The sequence below is a fragment of the Spermophilus citellus genome (genome assembly GCF_964194105.1).
Source record: "Spermophilus citellus genome assembly, chromosome: 2".
In the NCBI taxonomy this organism is placed as follows: Eukaryota; Metazoa; Chordata; class Mammalia; order Rodentia; family Sciuridae; genus Spermophilus; species Spermophilus citellus.
This window is the reverse complement of record NC_138183.1, coordinates 51,183,205-51,206,420: the sequence shown is the minus strand read 5'-3', so window position 1 is coordinate 51,206,420 and position 23,216 is coordinate 51,183,205. Positions and strand designations below refer to the sequence as shown.

General features: G+C 35.5%; 1 protein-coding gene across 3 annotated transcripts in view; it reads left to right on the top strand.

Moving 5' to 3' along the window:
• Positions 1 to 23,216, top strand: part of FOCAD (focadhesin) — a 283,295-nt gene that overhangs the window by 73,884 nt on the left and 186,195 nt on the right. For 2 of the 3 annotated variants that reach the window (XM_081282573.1, XM_081282575.1), the window contains 4 exons: positions 143 to 352; positions 9,008 to 9,095; positions 12,506 to 12,708; positions 21,620 to 21,877. In XM_081282573.1, coding sequence (XP_081138699.1) covers positions 143 to 352; positions 9,008 to 9,095; positions 12,506 to 12,708; positions 21,620 to 21,877 — 759 coding nt within the window. The remainder of the gene's footprint in view (positions 1 to 142; positions 353 to 9,007; positions 9,096 to 12,505; positions 12,709 to 21,619; positions 21,878 to 23,216) is intronic. The other variant, XM_081282574.1, reaches the window with a different exon arrangement.

The window sequence follows — 23,216 nt, the reverse complement described above, 5'->3', positions numbered from 1 at the left end:
TTCACTTACTTCATCTCCTTTATGTCTTAATAGGTTTAGAGAAAACTATTTTGTTAAAAATTTCTTGCATAGCTTTAACATCATCCTGTGATTTGTTTATCATTTTAATGATATATGTGTTATATGTAATATCTTTTATAAGCAGATAAAAGATCTGATACAGACAACAGAAGTGATGCTGTTTATTGAGGAATTATATTTAAGTCTTTTGCGTCATCCTGTTTTCTGGAAAATTCAGCTGAGCCAGCTGACGCTGCAGTTGCTGTGTATCTGTGAAGTCAGCTTAAAGATAACCGGGGAATGCTCATCTTTAATTCAACTTTTAGACCACAGTGTTGGACTTCTGAAGGAGGTAAGAATAGCAAGAAAATATAATGTGTCAGTTATCACTTAACTGGGTTGTGATGCTCATTTAGTTTATTGCATAGTAGAGGTGATTTGATCTAATGTAATTAGATCATACTAATGTACTACTGTTTTTTTATAAAAATGAATCATTAAATACTCTTTGGAGCATTAGTGAAAGATCTGCTACTGTGATATTTATTTATTCATATATTGAAAATCACTATTGGACAAACCCTATGAAATACATAGTTAAAAAATATATTTTGTGACCTCAAGGGACTTACAAGCATGTAAATAACTATTTTAGTACCATAATATAAATGTTTTTAGGGGAGTATATTTATAGTGCACTGGGAGCATGGTTTAAGGGAGGTAAGGCATGGACTGAGATTTGAAGACTGAAGAGAAGTACAATCCAGAGGTTGGGAAGGGCATTCCAGCTGGGAAATCAGCATGTGCTTAAACACAGAGGCCTGGAGAGCATGCAGGCGTGACCTCTTCAGCAAACAAGCGCATTGATTTGAGGATTGTTGAAGGATTAAGGTGAGGAAGATAAAGTTGGGCCCTCTCCTATGACATACAGATGAGTTTTCATTTTATCTTTCAGGTAATGGCATGCTACTGAGGACCTTTCATCAGAGACGCACCTTCATTTTTTTTTGTGTGTGTGTAGAAGATCATTCTAGTGGGAGAGTTGGGAGCATTTTAGATAGAGAATACTAATAGGGCAGGAAGTAAGGCAGCTGTCTTAGCACAAAATACGACAGACTGGGTGACTTAAACAACAGAAACTTATTTCTCATAGTTCTGGGGGCTAGGAAGCCCACAATCAGGGTGGTGGCCAATTAAGTCCCTTGTGAGTGCTCTCTTCCTCATTTGCAGGTGGCTGTCTATTCTCAGGGTCCTCACATGTTGAGATGGGTTATGAGCTCTCTGGTTTCTCTTCTTATGGAGACACTAGTCCTATTGGATTAGGGATCCATCATTATCAATTCATTAAATCATATCTGCCTCCTTACTCCAGATAATATTTACTTTAGGGGCTGGGGTCTCGACATCAATTTTGAGGGGATGTAATTCAGCCCATAGCAAAGATCAAATTAGGGAATGGAACAGGGAAAGAGAACCATGAAGAGGATATGGTAAGGCTTTGTGGTTGATTAGATGGCTAGAAAGAAGGCCTTTGATAGAGTGGCATCCTTCTATTTTGGGCTTCTGGATGAAGCCATTCACTTTGAGAAATGAAAGCAAATGTTGGAGGGAAGTGCCACAGTCTGGCTGGGCACAATTCAGGAGCCACTTGTCAAAAGAAATGAACTTTATTTTTAGAACCACACACGCCACACCACACAGCTCCTCAGGAAAAACCCTCAGAGCCCAACTGCCACCACTGGCTTCTCACAAGCCTCTCCACCTCCCCCACTCCTCCTGCTCTTGAGGCTGATTGGCTGGGTCGTGTGGGCGGAGCCAAAAAAAGTCCCCCAATGAGCAGCTCTGTAGTCTGAAAGGGGGGGGGGGAACAGCCCAATGAGCATCACCGCAGAGGAGCCAATCAGCTAGAAGTTGCTGGGACCGCTGTGAGCCAATCATCAGCTGGCAGCTCGAAGTTTGCTGGGGCCCCTTCGGCTGTGGCTCTCAACAGGGAAGATAATTAATTTGGTTTTAGGCATGCTTGGTTTGACATGTGCATGGATCATGGGTTGTTGATATATTGTTTGAAACCCAGAATAGAGGCCTAGGCTAAAGGTATAGATTTGTAGACATCTGTGGGGAGGGCTTGGGATGAAACTGTACTGATGGAAGTGTACTGATAAAGGGGAGTCAGAGAAAGTAGGACTAGAAGAATTGTAAGATAAGCAGAAGAAACAGATGTCATGAAAATCAAGGGAAGGAATATCTCTGTCAGGGGAGGATGGTCAACAGCATTATGTGTAATGAAGAGGTGATAATATCTAAGGGACATAAAGTATTCTGAGAATGCAGCAAATAAAAATACGACAGACTGGGTGACTTAAACAACAGAAACTTATTTATCCATTGTTAACATTGGCAAAGTGGTTTCAGCTGAATGATGGTGGTGGGAATAATTGGAATAGGGGAATGCATGGCAGGTGAGGAAATAGTGAATGTTGATTTTTGGTGCAAAATAGGAGTCAAGGAAAGCTCAAGTAAGTCATCTGTCAATCTTATGATTAGAATGGTTTCATATATACTGAGATGCTAGATAATATATTTTGTGTAATTATTATATATATTATATAAAATGCTATATATTTGGGGCTGGGGTTGTGGCTCAGTGGTAGAGCGCTCGCCTAGTGCTTGTGAGGCCCTGGGTTCGATCCTCAGCACCACATAAAAATAAATAAATAAAGGTGTTGTGTCCAACTACAACTAAAAAATATTTATATAGATATGATTATTTTGCCATTTATTATATAATTGTGTCATTTATTTTGGCATTTATTATATATCATCCTTGCTGTGGGCTGAATTACATCCCCTCAAAATTTTGTTGAGACCTCAACCCCTAAAACAGCTATTATTTGTAGTAAGGAGGCAGTTATGATTTAATGAATTCATAATGGTGGATCCCTAATCTAAATCTATTAAATCTATTAAGATGTATAAATACATCTATTTATAATATATAATATATTGCTTATAGTAGGTATAATTATATAATAAACATGAGAAACATGAATAAACAATTTAAAAATATCAAATTTATTTTTTCTTTATATAAAACAGCGGAATGCATTATAATTCTTATTACACAAATAGAGCACAATTTTTCTTATCTCTGGTTGTATACAAAGTATACTCACACCATTCGTGTCTTCATACATGTACTTTGGATAATAATGATCATCCCATTTCACAATCATTTCTAGCCCCCATGCCCTCTCCCTTCCCCTCCAACCCCTCTGCCCTATCTAGAGTTCATCTATTTTATGGACAATTATTTTATGGATGAATTACCATTCCTATGGATTTAGTATTCTTAGGTCAACCTCATGTTATTCCTGTGTACTTGTACTAGATTCTTGTGAGTAGTAGTCATAATTATCATTTATAATTTCAGAGTTTAGTCCCTTTTAACATCATTGTTTTATCATATATCTCTCCTTAGCTTGTATTTATTAAGCAGTTACCTATGATAAACTGTTCTAGGAATAGTTAAAAACAGACAAGACTCATGAAATTCATACTTCAGACGGTTCCAACTAGTGTCCAGTTTATCAGAAGTAGGTCTGAGCAAGGCCCAAGCGTCTGCATTTTAAACTTCCACTATTAGGTAATTTTTATATTTTCATATACAAAGCAAACACCCTTGTAGCCATCAAAGAGATCAAGAAATAGAACCTGCTGGCCACCCCAGAAGTTCTCCAGAAGCCTATTCCTAAGCACAAATTCCTGCTTCCTCTGACAGTCATGAATTATCTACAGTCATTCTTTTCCTTGTGTGTTGTTAGTCTTATCTAAGTACATATCTCTAAATACTGTAATATGGTTTTGGGGTGAGTGGGTGTATGTGTTTGTAAAATCTGTCCTTTAGATGGCTTTTACGTTAAAGGCAGTCCCCTTTTATTCCTTCCTCACTTGTTTTTCTCCTTGTGCTTTATGTATGGAAAACCTGGCTTGTATGAGCTGCAGAGTTTTCTACATTATAGATTTTGCTGATTATATCTTCATAAGGCACTTTAACATGTTTCTCTGTTCAGAGATAGTTAGCTCTATTTGTGGGGGAAAAAGGTACACTTGTACATTATTGGTGGGACTGTAGAGTACTATAACCACTCTGGAAAGCAGTATGGAGATTCCTCAAAAAACTAGAGATGGAACCCATCTGACACAGCTTCCCACTCCTTTTTCCCCAAAGATCTAAAATCGACATACTGTGGCAACACAGTCACATCCATGTTTATAACAGCACAATTCACAATAGCTAAATTACAGAATCAACCCAGATGTCTGTCTTTGGATGGATAGATTAAGAAATTTGATATATACATGCACACACACACACACACACACACACACACACACACACAAAATGGAGTTTTACTTAGCCATAAAGAAGAATGAAATTATGGCATTTGTTGGTCAATGGATGGAAATGGAGAATATCATAATAAGTGAAATAAGCCAAACTCAAAAAGTTGAATATTTTCTTTTTTTAAATTATTTTTCCTCAAAAGAAATTAAAAAATTTTTTTTTAGTTGTAGGTAGACACAATACCTTTATGTTGTGCTGAGGATCGAACATAGTGCCTTACCCACACCAGGCAAGTGCTCTACCTCTGAGCCACAACCCCAGCCCTGAATGTTTTATATGTGGAAGCTAGAGTAAAATAAAGAGAAGGGGGAGGAAAGGATAGGCTATCATAAAGATAAATAAAGGAGGACCAGTAATGAAGAAGATTGAGAGGCAGAGTGGAGGCAATACAGAATGAATTGTTAAAAAATCATGTTGTATACATATATAAATATAGCACAGAGAATTTCACCTTTATGCATAAGTAAAAAGAACCAGTTAAATATAAATTAATGAGCAAAAGGAAGTCTAGTAGAGTAGAGGAAGGAGAAGGGGGAAGAGGGTGAAGGATAATGGGAGGAAAAATTGGGGGCTCATGAACTGAAATTGAATTCCATGCATGTATGGGTTTGTCAGGATGTGACCTAACTACTATGTATAACTAAAGCTCTAATTTAGAAGAAGAAGAAGAAAAAAAAAGTAGCTCTAGAGGCTTAATCAGATTCATAATGACTTATTTTATTTTGCATCCAAGACTATGGGGTGGTGTGTCCTTTCATCAAGGGATGCATAATGTGTGTTGCTTTTCTTTTTATAATGTTAGTAGCTATAGATAATCACTGCTTAGTTCCATTAATTCATTGGGAATTGCAGAAATGATTATTTTCTTTCTTATTAGCTGGAATGCTTCTTTAAAAGGAAACTCCCTCAACTACTGTTTGATTATCTAGTGGTAGAGTTTGTATAGGAAATGCAGGATAAATACATGACTCTTCCCCTTTCCCTTTATTTACCGATTTCTAGACATACCATTATGAATTTAGAAATTTCAACATATTTATTGTGTTTCAATCTACAGAGGATATTGTCCCTTGTGAAGTTGAAATTGTCCTATTTTTGGCCAACAGGAATCTCTTCAAGTTGGCTCTTGAGTTCAATTAAAAAATTTTTTTGTTACCTAGAATTATAGAATATTAATTTCATTTACAGCAATAAAAAGGAGAGAATGTCAGTGAGAGAAGGTCATATTTATGTTCTCTCTGTTTTGCTCAATATTTTAACAATTTTAGAGGGAGTAACAATGAGTAGAACTGTTGAAATATTTTGTTTTGAAAGCTTCTTGCTACTCACCCTTATGTCAATGTTCCTGAGGTCAAAAAATAAAGGAAAATTAATGAAAACACCATATCCTTTAAGGCCTAAATGCATACTAGCTTGAAGTAAAATGAAGTAGAGTTAAGCACTTACTATGTATTTTGAGATTATATGTATGTTCCTGTTCCTTTGGGTATCAATGACTATTACTTTAGCTTTTTTTCCTTTTTTTTTCCTTTAGCTGAAGTATTACTTTAGCCTTTTTTCCTTTGTTCTTTCTACTATTAAGTTAGAGACATATCATTGTATACTACATTAATTTATTTCTTAGATTGTATTAGTATTGGCAGAGTTGGGCTTAGTTGAGCTAGTAGTTGATCAATTTGAATGATATCATATGGTTCGTTACATTTCAAACAAAATAAATGTACTCAGATCAACAAAATTAAGCAAACATGATATTGATTGCCATGAAATGGATAGTTTTCAAAGTGAAGGACAGGTGAAATAAACATTCTGGTTTCAGAAAGTCTGGCAACAAGGGGTTTCTAAGACACCACCATCAGGTTCCACAGTTCCAACCGCCTTTCTATATTATGTGTCTCAGTTTAAGGATCATTTTCCTAGGAAAAATGATCTGTTCAGTCTGGCTTGGCTCAGTCAGTTCCACCGGAGGATGGGGTGGGTAGTAAAGCTGTGGCCCTGGGATTGCTGGGGCTGTGCTGCCTTCCTCATTGTGTCTGTCACAGGATGTAGATTTTCTTACATCAAGTTTTCACTTTCTTTTTAAATAGTTTTCCATGACCAGACTACACATGTCAAGAGAAAGGAGACTGTTTTGTTTACAGTAGTGTTTCGGCAGCCAGCATATGTAACTAGTGCCTAGTTCAGAAAAGGAGTTCAGTGATATCTTTTACTTGAATTGAGGACAGAAAGTTTGGACTCCAGGTGTTTTCTGACATTAAGAATCCTCTGACATCTGTGGCTAGATATGGAGGCCTTTGCTCCTCTTTTGTATTTCCTATCTCTGTATGGGTTCTGTGGTAACCTCAGTTCCTCTAAAGGCAAAAGCAGAGCCTAGGTGATCACAAAAGCTTATGTGGCTGGAGTTCATTTGCAAATGTGATCCCAGGAAGCAGGTGGGAAAGAGACAAGATGAGTGAATGATGGAAGGTCAAGGCAATATGAGAAATGCCAAATAGGACATTGCTACAAGCAACCAGTAACTCCATTCCACAGAATGTTCTAAGAAGCCCTGTGAGAAATGTCTTAGAATCCTCTAGATGTATCCAGAATAAGGGAAAAAGCATTTATCCATGGGGTCCTGTTGCCAATTTGTCAAGCCTTGCTCTATGGGACTTGAACCTGCTGTTCTGGAGCAGGAAGCAAAGAGGTGTGCTGTGCACATCAGGGGAGTAGCCTCAGGTTGTACCTGTGCAGAGCCAGTTACTATAGTAGTACCTGGAGGCCTAGAAATGGAACAGGGTTTATAAAACGATTTCATTAAGTGCTACCATACTTCTGTGGTCATGATAAATCCATCAAACAAAAACCTTTTAACCTCTCAGAATTGTAATCAATTTAAGATTTATCTAGTCTAGGTCTCAACCATTGACTATTCTTTCTTTTTGATGTCTTAAGTCTCCAGCTCTTTTTCACTTTCTGCAGAGATCATTGTCACCCTTCTTGGAGAAGGTCATTGTCATTTATGACTGCATGCCTTTAAGTTCTACCCACTAAAATGTTTCAATTTTGTTTCAGAACCCTAAAATGCTACTTCGTGGCCCTTGCAGTGACAGCTGATATGAGAAAGGGTTTTCAGTGATAGCATTAGTAAACAGATATGCTTTTGTTTCTCTCTGATCTTCTTGAAAGCTAGTCATTTTGGAATTTAAGTAATCTTGCTGGCTTTTGTTTTATATGGATACATAGATATTGAAATTGAAAGAAATATGACAGATGATATATACTGTTTGATGTATTGTCTTAAAATGCATTTTTTAAATAGATGTTTTGTTCCATTGTTCTCAACTGTATTTGAAAACTGGACCTATAAAGTTCTAAATATACAAATTAAAATATGCCTGGTGCTGTGGCACATACTTATAATCCCAGTGGTTTGGGAAGCTGAGGCAGGAGGATTGTCAAGTTCAAAGCCAAAGGGGCTAGGGATGTGGCTCAGTGGTTAAGTGCCCCTGAGTTCAATTCCTAGTACCAAAAATCAAACAAAGAAACAAAAAACAAATTAGAATAAATTCCATTTACAAAAACTTAAAATTAATTTCCTTGTTTTTGCTGTTTGTTTTTTCCCCAGACTCCATAAACCAACATGTTAAAAGGCCTTCCATTTTGATTAATTTCACTTTTCAAATAATAAAACTGAGATTTAGGACATTTGTTAACTTGTTTCAGAATTGATAGCATCTCCAAGACTATACCTTTTGAGTGTGTCAGACTAAATTGTATGCTATCAAGTTTTTTAAAATGTGTGGTTCTTCCTTACTTATTTTTATTTTACTTTTTGCCTGTCTTCATGATTTGTAGGTACTCTGACTCCTTGGGTGCATCCGTAAAATTTCCAAAATGAAGTAATTTTAGCTGGGTCTTTCTTCTTTAGTTCTATTATATATTGTTTTCTTTATTTAGAAGCCTCAAATAATGTCACTTGCATTTTAATAGAACTTAATATGCATATCTTTTTCATTTTATTTACATTCTTGGTGAACTTAATGATTTTTGCTTCTGTAGTTATTGCTTTGCTACATTTAAATATGCTTAATAAATTACTATAATTAAAAAATAATCTCTGCCTCCTTGGCACTAATATCTCTTTTATTATAATAGAATGATTTATTAAAATTTGTTTAATGTAATTCATTGTGGAAGTTATAAGGTTGAATTATGTGAATTGGATAAGTAGAAAAATTGAATTATTTTTCAGATGTGCAATGTTTCTAAATTCAGTATTTCCACTAATCTTTAATGGTTTCCAGAGATTGAGTGTGTTGAAGACTTGTCAATTTTGTTTTGTTAACACTTGTTATGTTAAAGAGCTTTTCCTCTGAATTATTTTGGTTTAGGCCTATTGCCCTTTGGCCATACAATATAACATTTTGAATTTATTTCTGACTGTGTGGCATTCACCATTCTTTATCAGCATAGACTTGCATAAGAAATGTTATATAATAAATCTGCAGTTATTCATGTTAAATATACTATTTTTGGTTAAATGTTATGAAGCCATAGTTCTGGAAATTACTTTAACTCTTTCATTATCTTATTTATTTTATTTTATTTTTTTTTTTTTAGGATTTTCCTGTTGAATTGGTCATAATTGGAATAGCTTTACTACTTCTACAGACTCCAGAAAGTCAGCAGAAACCAATCTTAAGTCTAGGTAAATAGAATAAAATGTAAATATACCACGAGTGTTGGCAGGAGTTGATTGAACTGGATATAATGCTATCCTATGTATTTTGAGTTTCTATTCTGGAATTTTCCTAATTAATCATTACCAAGTAGAATATATATATATATATATATATATATATATATATATATATATATTTTATATATTTATATATATAAATAAATATATAAAATATATATAATATATATAAATATATATATATTTTATATATATAATATATATATTAAATATATATATATTTTTTTTAATTTCAAAATCAATTTTATTGCAGCCAAAACAGTGGAATTAACTACATAATAAACTATTTTATATATATACACATTTTAAGTTATAGGGAATAAAGTTTATTTTGGCAGATAGTGTTAAACAAAATTAAAGTTGCATACATTAGTAATATAACTCAACATCCTTAATTTGGTATACGTGTGACACATTTTCTTGCTTTCCTGTGTTCTGCTAAATCACCATACCTAAACTGTTTTATAAAACTGATATGCTGAAATTTAACTTTACTGTTTTCGCTTACGCTCTGATTCCAAACAAAACTTTTCATAAGCTTCTTCAATCTCTGGGTCCATCTCATCATCAATATCATCAAATTTGGATTATTATTATTTTTTTTTTTTTTTAAAGAGAGTGAGAGAGGAAGGAGAGAGAGAGAGAGAGAGAGAGAATTTTTAATATTTATTTTTTAGTTCTCGGCGGACACAACATCTTTGTTGGTATGTGGTGCTGAGGATCGAACCCGGGCCGCACGCATGCCAGACGAGCGCGCTACCGCTTGAGCCACGTCCCCAGCCCTCCAAATATGGATTATATATATATATATATATATGTTTTTTTCCTCATCTTGTGTCAAGTTTCATGTACCATAATTTACTCAATGTAATTGAGGCACATTAGGTTATAGTATAAATCATAGCAATGGCATTTATAAATGTATTAAAGAACATATTACTTTATTCACAGTTGTACACCCAAATCTGAAACAGTAATGTAAAACCCTTGAAAGACGATAAGTGTTTAGCATGTTGTTTTTAAGTTTCTCTACCTTTATTAGTCATAGTTGGTGCTACATTGAACAGGATTTAATTTATGGTTATTGTATTAACTAGCTAGAACAAATGAAAGACTATCCAATATTGACTTAAGAGAGGGTGGAGAAGGGGAGGTGAAAATGTTCTAATTCAGAAGAATGTGGTTTAAAAATCAAGTTGCACAGTCTGGCAGATTGACAAACAAGGCACACCTTTAAAACTTGTTTTTTTTTTTTTTTTTTTTCATCAATGCTGCCTCATTTTGCTTGGTCTGATATAGCCCATGTAGTAATGGGGGATCAGTCTAAATTATATGTTGCCATGATATGTTGATAAACCCCCACATTCATTTTTATGAAGTGCTTGAGATAAATACCTATTGGATAGCTCATTCCTTTGGGCATTTTAATCCATTGTGAGTTTGAGAGAATTGATCTTTCACTTGTAATATAACTGTAAAAATGGCTTTAGCACATGGAGGCTGTTCTTGGCTCTCACTTTGATTTCTACCCTGCTTTGCCTATCAGCCTTTGCTCCTTCAAGCCACTCCTCCAGGTTCCGTTTTTGACCCCCTCCACCGTTTTTTTTTTTTTTTCTTACAGCAGTGCACATGGGATCTTCCCAATGTGTAATTTACCAGTCCTGCTCCTCTGACAGCCATAGTTTTGTTATTTTTCAAATATTTTATTGAAGTAAAATTTACATGCCATAAAATTCGCCATTTAATGTGTTTTCTAGTAAATTTATAGATGTGGTAACCAATGCCAGGAGCCAGTTGTATAATATTTTCATCAGTCCCTTAATTTCTTATGCCTATTTGTAATCTTCATCCCTAAAACACTAATCTTCCTTTTGTCTCTGTAGATTTACCTTTTTTGGACTTTTTATATAAATGGATTTTATTTGTTTTTGACAAAATTTCAAAGCCCAGAGAAAGCACATTTCTAATTCTGAACACAACAGATCATGTTACAACTATATTGTGGCTCATATATAATAAAAGAATGATATTAGATCAAACACTCAAATACTTTTATTATTTGTTTGGTAGACTTTTCTTTTTCTACTAAGTCAGTGTCTGATTTGAAGTTGCCCAAGTTAGATGAATAAATCATACTGAGAACTACTGAGCTAGTGTGTCATCTTGAAAAGCAAGGATGGACTGCTGTTTAGAACATTGGGAATCGCTATTCAAAGAAATCAGATAGCTAAAAGGATACTTATTTCAGATTATTTAAAATAAAAAGTATGTCCAACACTAATGTAATATGCTTTATAATTATCACTAGCCTTGATTATAAATAGCAACTTATAAAAATGTCTGGAAGATTTATAAGACTGAAATATTTATATGCATTTAAAGATAATGGATTTTCATAATAGCTCCAATAATTATGGATTAATACCAATATTTAGGCAAAAAATAAAGTTATTAGCATTAGAGTAATGGATTTATATAAATACAACAGGTCATGTTAAGGTTTGACTTCAGGATGACTTAAAATAATGACAACTCATGGGTATAATTTAAGGCTTATAGAAATTTTTACGATGCAGTGGGGAAAAATCAGTTGACTATTTTGATAATTTAACTCTGAAGCCTGTAGATAACATCTTTTAGTAAATCAGGGTTCCTGAAATAAATACTTTAAAAAATAGCATATTTGTGTGTTAATTCATTTAGTTAATATTATAGGGAAACTGTTCATATAGCTAAGTTCTTGCACTCTGTATATATGTTTCTGATGTGTATATTGAGTTTTCACATGAAAAAAGTTACTCATCAAAAATGTGTTTTATTGTAAAGCTGCTTACAGACTTTGAGACTTTTTGTGATCTGCTTCTTAGCAAATATAGCTGCAAGGCAGTAGTGCTGCCTCACCTTGCTGTTCATTTGCTAACAGTTCTTAGCTGGTTAGTGGAAGTATGTGTGTTGTTGGTTTTGTTATCATTCACCAGGAACTTTTGGTCTCTTCACTATTTGCTGAGGGCAATAGTAGGATCCAAGAGATTACAAAGGAAAAATGGTATTTGTATTTAAAAATAATATTGACCAAAATAAATAATAATATTTACCTAAAAAAGGAGTTGATTTATATCTGATACATGTGTTTTCTCAAAAAGCATAATCATTTTTTTCAGTTTTATACATAAATAGCATGTTTTAAATAACAGTTAACTTTTATGCTCCTTTTATTTCCTTTTTTGATGAGACTTATCTAAGTATGTGTTTGATCTAGTTATAAAGGAATAGGAAAACTCTGACATGTCACTGAAATTAGCATTTTGTTTGACTGTGGTATTAATTTTAAAAATGTGAATTGTTGTTTTGACTGTTAGCCTTGAAGCTCCTCTCTTTTGCTGAGGGTCAGAAAATCCCAAAGACATCTCTGCTGCTTGTGATGCCACTGCTGCAGATATTGTCTTCTACTGCCTTGGAAGACTGTCTGTCCTTGGATGAGGATGGTCCCTCTAGACAGCAGTTGGCCTTGAACCTTTTGGAAATGGTACAACAGGAGTGTTACAGAGATGACCTGCAAAAGGTAACGAGTCCTTCCTTGTTTCTCTCAGATTGTCCATGTGAGTTTTCCGTCTCTCCAGATCTACTCCTGATGCCATGTCTGTTGGGTGGGAGCTTCATCATTGAACTTCACTGCTCTGCCAGGCAGAGTGTAGGAGATGTTAGTACATTCTTCTGCACCAGGAGGAGGGGGTGGAGTCCTATTGTGACATAGGTTTTGGAAATGCTGTATAATACTTTTTCTTTGAGATTCCAGTGCATGTTAGTCATTAGAGATCCTGAGAATCTTTCAGAAAAAAAACAGTTTTATATGTGTGTGACTTTAATGTATTTAAGCATGGAATCCTATCCTCTTATAATACTTATTATGACATATTGCCATATCTGGGAAAGTCCAAGGTGGGAAATGCTTCTTTAATGCCTGGAAGTTCTGGAATCAGTACAAACTGAATGTTATTTCCTAACATGGTGTGTTATACTATCTTCCTTGGCATGCATGTGGCTCTTTATGTCTTTTGTATATGTTCCTCCTCTCCTGCTCCCAGCTGGAAGACAACAGGCCTGTCACTTGCTGTTACTATTCCTACCTTCCTCACTCTTGGTTTTCAGTCTCACCTTTCCTTTTAGAGTAATGTAGTGTTGTCAGTGTCTGGTGAATGGCTGAGTTCTAGGCCTAGATTTGCCAGACTTCTTCTCTTTTGGTTTTGAGTTTTTCCCTTGGTAAAATATATTTCTTCCTAATTCCTACTCTTATAGGAATGGGATGAGGATTAAATAAAATTAAGCCTGTGAAGCATCCTAAGTCTCCATACATAGAGGCACCACATAAATACAAGATAGAAGCATGTTAGTTGCTTCATTTGGAAAAACGAATGCCTCTTATCATATATTATTAAATGTTGTAGCAGCAAAAATCCATCATTATTATTACTTGTTTAATCATTTTAATACAGTTATTGGCATAAGCAAATTGAAGCTTCCTAAATCCAAATTGTTTGATTAAAACTTAAAATAGGTAATTGATTTGCATTAAGAGAAAGAAGTTCTTATATTAGTACTAATAAGCAAAATGTGACCAAAGAATTCTAGTAGCTTTTTACCTTACCTCTTGGTTTGCCCATATAGAAAAAGATTGCCCCCTAAATGGGGGTGGGAGTGGGGGTGGGGCAGGATGTTCTGTGTCCAAGACTTGGATTCCTTTAATTCACAGGTGGTATTTACTTAGGATCACCCTAACTCTAATACCTAAGGACTCAGCTTACTATTTGTTCAGGTGTGTGTAAATCTTATTAATCAATGCTAATAGCTGGACTTTCTTTTTAGCTGCTGGTGAAGAAGAATGAGGAAGAAATACTATTAGGGCTATAAACATTCTTGTGATACTGTGCTGCTTGATTGAGGCTTTAAGTAGACACATGATCACCCTTCTAAAAAATTTAAGGCACATTTTACTGTTTTTTTTTTTCTAGTACTCTATATTCCAACCACACCTATTGATTCAATTTGCGCCACACTCTCCAGGTCTCTTTCTGAATCTTTCCTTTGCGAATAATGCACTTTTGTGTCCTCTGCTTGAACTGCCTATTCTTAATGTTCACAATGAGTCAGAATTCATTGCTTTCTTTGTATCCCCATCACTTTTTGCATTAGTCAAATACAAAAAAATGTTGTGTATTAACTTAGAGGTTACATGTTTATGCCTCCAACTCTATTATGAGCTCACTGAGGGAAAGAATCTTGGCTGTTTTTCTAAGGCATTTAGAAAATTGCAGCAATTTAAATTAACATTTAAATTGTTAAAATATTTTTGTTAGTTGTTGAACTGAATATTCTCCTTTCCACATACTTAAAGAAAAAGATAACACCCTAGTGTATTTATCTTTGCATCCACAGTACCTGATCCATAGTTTAAAACCTGGTAAATACTTGGTAAATTTTTATTTAAACAGTGAGGAAAGTATGTCTCTAATAAGAACACAGGTCTTTTCACCATCTTGATTTATTACAGAGAGCTTTCTGTATAAAAACCACAGATTTTGTTTTTATTTCTTTTTGGATTGGTGATTCTGACAGCATTTGACTGAGAACTAGAGCAGCTCTTTGGATGTCTGCTTGGGCTGGTGGATGAAAACAAGGTTAAACATGTTGGCCCTTGTGATTCTGTAAGAGTTGCAATTCTGAAGTGTTGATAAACATGCAATAAAATACGTTTTAGCCTCTTCTAGTTTTGAAGGTATAAAAAATATTATAAAAAATATAGATATAAAAATTTATACCAAACTTGCCATTTTTCTTTTAAAAACAAAAGATGAACATTTAGTGTGTGTGTGTAAAGCAGGATCCTTTTCTATTTGGCTGTTAAGTGTGATATTTAGAACCACCTATTGTGTTCTCTCTAGGTTAAAAACAAAACAAAACAGAAAACCAAAGTGCTTGGGAAATCCTATCCTTCCCATCTTTCCAAGAGATAAAAGAAAGTACCAGTCAGGGTGCAGCCAGGAGAGGTTTTTTTTTTTTTTGTAGTTATAGATGGACAGAATGCCTTTAGTTTATTATTTTTAGGTGGACATAATATCTTTTTTTGTTTACTTTTTATGTGGTGCTAAAGATAGAACCTAGTGCCTCACATGTGCTAAGCAAGTGCTCTGCCGCTCAGCTATATAATCCCAGCCTAGGAGAGAGAAATTTGAACAGGAAAAACTCAATACAAATAATTATTAACTAGTAAAAAGCACTTAGTTACCAAAAGTTGTAAATGAGTCTCTACAGAGATTTGCAACAGTAAAGGAAGGGAGCAGCTTCTACCTATAAGACTGTGAGGACTTCTCAAGGAAGAAACTTGGTCTCTGTCATCAAGACTGAGACTCAGACCTTACTGGGGCAATATGGCTGCAACTTGCAGGATGATGTGGGCTTCTAGGGAACTGTTGGCCAGAGCTGATTCATAGGAAGCCACCATTTGGGGTCTCCTGAATGTCTTTGGTGGCGTGGTAGGAGAAATCAAAGTACAGGGAACCTAAGAGGAAACCTTTCTCCACTGCCTTGTAGTGCCTCTCCTGTGCCTTCTGTTGAAAGGACTAAATCTGCATGAAGTTAGGGGGTAGGAGGTGTCAAGGTGCTGCTGCATTGTCACAAAGCTGGACCAAAAGGATGCCTGTGGAGCTGAGGTAATATACTGAGTAACTGGTGCAGCCAGTAAGATAGAATCAGGAGAGCTTTTAGAGGGAGTGAGGGTGGGTGAGTGAGAATGGGAAGAGATTTAAAAGCTAAACTTGTAATTGTGCATGATGGCAAATTTCACTTCTGTATAACTATTCTAGTCAACAGAAAGCTTAAGGGATAGCTCTACCAAGCTGGGGTCTACCAAGTGTTTTTTAAACATTTATTTTTCAGTTATATGAAATGAATTGCATTCTGCCATTATGTATAACAAATTGGGATACAATGTCTCTATTTTTTACTTTATGTGGTGCTGAGGATGGAACACAGCACTTCATGCATGCTAGTGAGCGCTCTACCTCTGCACCACAACCCCAGCCCCTACCATGTGTTTTTTCATTCATTTGTTTTGTATGTTTATGTGTGTGTGTGTGTGTGTGTGTGTGTGTCTGTGTGTGTATGTTTAAATTGGCTATGCTATTTTGGGTCTCTTATAATGAAATAGTACCAAGTATAGGTTTTATTTGAAGTTGTAGTAAGCAGAAAATATCTTGAGTTTTTAACTCTTAAAAAATCATGAAATTTGCAATGGATTGACATTGTCTTTTGACTCATGTTTCTCATGATAATTGTAAAATAGGTCCTCATTGTCTTGTTGTCTTCATCTCCTCCTGTTCTAGCCTTGGACTAGTGGCTGAACCTCTCTGGACCCTGGTAAAATGAGTAACCAAATACCTGGTTCATGGAGTTTATTGAGTACTTTGTAGGCTCCATTCTGAGTGCTTTTCTATATATTAACTTGTTTAATTTTTACTGCAAACTCTTTGAAATAGGTAATATTAATGGTTTCATTTATCTAAGAGATGACTGAGGCATAGAGAAGGGAAATAACTTATCAAGGGTGATGTAGTGGGAATCTAATTATTTGTAGTACCTTTATTAAGATATAATTCACTGATGGTGGAATGAGTTAGACATCATTACTCTATGTACATGTATGAAGACACAAATGGTGTGAAAATACTTTGGGTATAGTCAGTGACTTGAAAAATTGTGCTCTATACGTGTAATATGAAATGAATTGCATTCTGCCATTATGTATAACAAATTAGGATAAATAAATAATTTAGTAAACAAGATATAATTCACATACACAAATTTCATGCATTTAAAGTATATAATTCAGTGTCTTTTAGTGTATTTACAGAATTGTGTATTCATCACCACAATCAATTTTAGAACATTTTTAACCCCCCCCCCCCAACAAACAACATCAACAAAAACACAAAAAAACCCAAAAAGGCAAAAAAACTTCCCAATACCCCTCAATCACCATGTCCTAATTTTACCCTCACCCATCAGCCTGGGCAACCTTTAATCCACTTTTTTTTTTTTACCTATAGATTTACCTACACTGGTTTCATATAAGTGGGGTCATATACTATACAATAAGTGGTCCTTTTTTAGTCCCCCCCAACCTTGGCATGTTTGCAAGTTTAATCCATGTTGTAGCGTGTATGAGAACCTCATTTCCTTTTGTGGTTGAACAGTGTTTTTTGGTATGAATATTTCACATTTTATTTTTCCATTCCTCTGTTAAACTGTTGGGTTATTTCCACTTTTGGGTCATTTTGAACATGCTGCTATGCACATTTGTGTACAAGTTTTGTGTGGATATGTGTTTTCAATTTTCTTGGGTAGACACCTGAGTATAGAATTGCTAGGTCATAGCATAACTGTTTAAGAAACTGCCAGAGTAGTTTCCAAAGGAGCTGTACCGTTTAATATCCCCCAAACCCCATCATAGTACATGAGGGTTCCAATTTCTCCATCCTCTCCAATTATAGTTATTGTTTTTGGATTTAGCCAACTTAGTGGGTAGGAAATGGTATTTCATTTGCATTTCCTTAGAGGTATTTTCTTCTTCTTCTTTTTTTTTTTTTTTTTTTTTTTTGTGGTGCTAGGGATGGAACCTAGGGCCTTGCACATGCTAAATAAGTGGTCTACCACTGAGCTGCATTCCAGCCCTGAGAGTATTCTTCCCATACTTATTTTACAAGCCAGGAAATGGATTAGGGCATAGGTAATGAAGGGTAGAGCAGAAATTCAAATTTTGGCCATTTGACTTTAGAGGATGCACCCTATTCACTTTTTCTTCTTATCCTTTTTACCCCAATTTATTGTCGTTGTGATGAATTTAGGAGTAAATAAATGTGGCATTTTGTTAAATTAATAGTAAGGAAAACAGTGAATTGAAGTAGACTGGTTTCTTAAGAGCTCTTGGTTGAAAGTTTAAAAGGAATTAGTAAGCCTAGGTCTTGTGCATCTGTCATCCTCTCTGACTGACGTAATACAGGGTGATGACTTATGTCATAACTCCTGAATCACTCAGCTCTCTTCTAGCTTCCGCCGAGAAGTACTGGTCTGGAAGGACCCCCTTGAGGCTTTGTATAGTCCACTCTTCTTCTTGTGATCTAGTGAATGATTCATATACCCTCTACCAAAAACCTGCTTTTAAGGGTCCCCATATTTGAGTTTCCATATTTCCTCTACTTAGGTTTGTGAAGCCTATTTTAGTCAGTATTATAGATATACATTGTTGTTCCCTGTTAATAAAAACCTGTATTCACTGTATTTGCTTCTTTTTATGACCCATTTTTCCAAATAAATACTATTAAATATGCCTATGGTTAAAAGTTAATGGACCTGAACATTTTTAGTAAAAATTTTAAAAAATAGATTCTCATCTCCTTTACATCTGTAAAGGATGTTTTACAACCATGTAGTATTTATTTAAATGTCTTCCCTTGTCTGTCTGTCTGTCTGTCTTTTGTACTAGGGAGTGAACCAAAGAGTGCTTTATTCCCCAGCCTTTTTTTAACTTTTTGAGACAGGATCTTGCTAAGTTACTCAGGCGGGCGGGCCTCAAACCTGGGATCCTCCTGCCTCAGCCTCCTAAGTAGCTGGGGTTATAGGCCTGGGCCACTGCGCCGGACTTTCATTGTTTATTGAGCCATAATTCACACAGCACAAACCTGTCTTTTATTTTTAAATGCCGACTTTGTTCTTTGAAAGTCAACACCCAGCAGCTTCTCACAGGTCCTCTGGTAGGCTCGGGGTTGAGGTTTGGTAGCTGGTACTGAGACATTGATTGCAGTCCTTGCCCCAAGATTGTGCTGTTACTCAGTGGGACAGAGACTGTTTTGTGACATCCTATTTAACATCCTGCCTTTTTTCTGCTGCCCTATCCTTAGACAAACAAACTTCAGAGTCTAATCCTAGACATGATACTTAAAGTGATGTGGGATTGCTTCGCTCTGTCATTGTTTACTCTTAGATTTCTCTGTAATGTTCCTGCTTTGGACTTGACTCATGGCTCATGGTGATTTCCAAATTCTTTTCTTTACGCTCATATCCTCTGGTTTTAGTTTTTCCCGGCAGATGACAGAGATATTATTTCCCTGTATTTTGCAAATTCAGGGACCATGCTAGGTGCCTTATTAGTTCTTGTATCATATCTACTGCAATGACCTTGGGCAGGCAGTTAGTCACTGCTTAAATTTTAGAAATGAGGTTGCTGGGATTGTGGCTCAGTGGAAGAGTGCTTTCCTAGCATGTGTGAGGCGTTCGATTCCCGGCACCACATAAAAAAAAAAAAACCAAACAAACAAATAAAATAAAGGTATTATGTCCATCTGCAACTAACAAAATATTTAAAAAAATTTAGAAATGAGGAAAATGAGACGAAGAGAGAGAGACCTGGCAGTGCTGGTGTCCTGGTCTTTGAAGTCTCATAGCCAGTGCTGCTTATTGTTAGTCTAAGGACCTTGGCCCTGGTCATTAATGAATTCTATCTTAGGAAGAAAAGTACTTTCTGAGAGAGAAAGCTATATCAACTGAGATATGAAGTTTTAAAATTTATGTGTTTGAAATAGATATTCATGTGGTTCAGAAAGCATAAAATGGTGTCTGATGAGAAACCTTCTTGCTTTTCATTCCATTGGTCCAGTTCTCTCTGTCACAAATAACTAATGATGATTAGTGGTTACTAGTCTCTTCCACATTTGTCCAGATACTTTCCATCTATAAGTGAGTAAAAATAAAATCCTTTCCTCCCTAACCTCTTACAAAAAATATTGGCCGCATTTCAGGTGCATCATCTGTGTCTTACATTTTTACCCGGGGGATCTTTTATTAATATGGGTAGAACGTCCTCACTTCCTTTTAGAGTGGCATTTAATTTTCAAATCTATTCTTAAATACATATTTAAGAGAGTTGAACACTTACATCCTCACGTAAACATTTATAGGAACATCATAGTGGCATTATTCATAATAGCCAAAGATGGAAACAACCCAAATATCCATAAACTGACGAATAATATGGTCTCTCCATTTGATGGAATATTATTTGACAATAAAAAGGAATGAAGAATTGATATAAGCTGTTACATGAATGAACACCAAAAACAAGCTAAATGAAAGAAGCCAGTCGTAAAAGACACATATGTGGTTCTCTTTATATAAAATAGTTGGAATAGAAACAAAGTAGATCAGTTGTTTCTAGGGGCTGGTTGGAGTTGTGGGAAAATGAGGAATGACTTAATGAATATGGGGTTTCCCCTTGGGGTGATTAAAAATATTCTAAAATTAGATTCTGATCATGGTTACCCAACTGTGTGAATTGCTAAAATCCACTGAGTTGTAAACTTTGAATGGGTACATTTTATGGTGATGAATTATATCTCAAGAAATCTGTTATTAAAAATTTTTTATAAAGCTTAACTTTTACTTCTCACCTTTTTAATTGTTATTTTTCCCCAAATAAGTCATCCTCCAATAACTGGACTGGTATAATCTAGAGATTTCTTGTTTGTCTCAATGCATTCTGTGTGATTTGAATTACTTTATTAGCCGATGATGTCTAATGCTCTTTAATGTGTGCAGCTTCTCCTGAGCTGTTATACCCATAGCAGGATGCGGGGTTCTGACTGGACTACTTTTGTGAGGAGACATTTCTCAGATTTACTGAAACGTAATGTCTTCTCTGGGTATTGTTTCAATTTGGAGCTGTCAGGCTACATTTTATTGCAGAAGTAATTCACAACTACTAATGAATTCACAATTACTAATGAATTCCCAGGCTCCAGCTGAACTAACTCTGTTCCTATCAACATACTGTCTGTTACAAACAGGAATTGTCCTCTGTCCAAGTCTGCCATCTGCCCTGGGCTGCCTCCTAGGAGGGCCTGGAGCCCGGCAAATGTTGTGTTTTTTTCTGTCCTCTTTCTCATTGCTGAATACGTTTTTAGTGATAGTTGCTCTTTCTAAATTCTGCTCTCTTTGGATCTTGTTTATTTATTGATCCATTTTTTTCCTTGTCTTAATTAGAATTGAATGGTAAATAAAAACTTGGGATAAACTGTTCTACAGTTTCATCTACCAGCTGTTTTTCTCTATGTGGAATCCTGTTACCTCAAATGTGGGCACAGAGCTTTTTGGCAGGAATTCAAAGTTTGTGTTCATTTTGTTGGGAGAAATGATTTCTTATAACGAAAAATAAAAAATAAGTGAATGTCAGAAATATATTTCTGATGAATATATTCGTCTCAGTTATTCCTTTTTTTTTTTTTTTTTGAAAGACAGGGACTCGCTGGTAGCCCACACTGGCCTTGAACTTGCAATCTTCCTGCCTCCGCTTCTCGAGTAACTGGTATTACAGGCATGCACCGCCACCCTCTGCTATTCATGCCTTTTTCGTGTTTATTTTTCAGCCCTCCTGCAGGCTTGCATTCCCTGTCACCAGCATGTACGGCTCAATGTTCACAGCCTGGAGGATTCTTGAAGTCATGACAGGAGAAGCTGCAACAAGTGACTGGTTGGCTGCAGTGGAGTCCTTGCTCCCTATTACCACAGCGATCCCCAGGCATGTTTTCCTTCTGCTGACTCACCTCCTTGTTGAAGATAACGGACAAAACCTTCACCAGATACTGAAGGTCACCACAGAATTAGCTCAAGCAGATTCCTCTCAGGTAAAGCAAAGAATAATGGAACAGTAATGGGAAAGTTTAAGTAACAGATTATTCTCACTTTGTGGATTATTTATATCAAAGTTATATATTATGGTTTGATTCTTCCCCCATCTTTATCTTCCTAGTTTATTATTCTTTCTCTGAATGGATGTATGTTTTACGAAAACTTTTTTTTTCTTTTTTAAATTGAAAGCAAGGATGTCAGTATATGATGCTATTCTGGTTCTTCCAATTTTTAGTGGATTTGCTAATTTGTAATGCTTTTGCTAACTCTTGCAATATTTTGAGGTGCCTATCATTCTAATATTGATCATTTAAGGTAGACCCAGTTTGATCAATTCAAAATAAAGCTGTTTGTGCAATAGGCATTCATATCTTTTCAAATTCTTACAATTTCATCCTGTCTTCATTCAGTCATTTATTACACCAGAAATTATTGGGTCCTTCCTATGTGTGGTACTGATCTGCAATCCTGGGATGTGAATGTAAATAATTTCTTGTCTGCACAGAGCTTGAATGTAATAAGAAAGCAGTTTGACATTAATAAATGTTTTTTCTGCCTTTTAAACTAACTATATATTTAACTTATTCTGTGAAGGCTTCCCCACCCTTATTCCTGGATAGCATCTTTAGAATGCATTCCCTGTGAAAGGGAGCTTTCTATTACCAAATGGTTATAGCATTTTTATTAGCCTCTGTTTATCTGTATCTTCATTTAATATTTCTTTTCAACCATGGTGAAGGAAATATTTATCATTTAATGGAAAACCATCTGTCCCTAAAGGGGAAAGAATGTGATGGTAGAGGTGGGGCAAATATATTTAAGATATAAAGTTAATGTATTTGGAATTCCTTCCTCCAATTTGTCATGCTCATTTCTTTTAGTCAAGTAACTGCCTACTGACATCTCACAAAAGGTTTTCACTCTGACCAGATCTCTCCTGTTCTGATTCTCCAAGTGGATCTGTCATGTACTCACATCTGTGTTTCATGGTATATGCATAATGTGAATCATTCCAACTTGCTTCCTGTTTTCCTTTCGATTTCTGAAATCGTGTTGACATCTTGTAGGATAATCTTTTGAGACTAGTTAATGCATAGGTAATGCTTGGAGATTATCTTAAAAAAAAAAAAAAAGGATCCCTTGAAATAACACAGCAGCCTACCTTAATCTGTGTGCACTCCTGATATAAAACACATACTACAGCTATTTATTCCCTCACTTTCTGTTTCTTCTCTCAGTGCACTTGGTCTTTTTCTAGGGTAATGTTTTTTTGTTACAGTTAATGGAAACCCATCTTAAATTACTTCAAACAGTTTTTAGTAACTCTAGTATTTA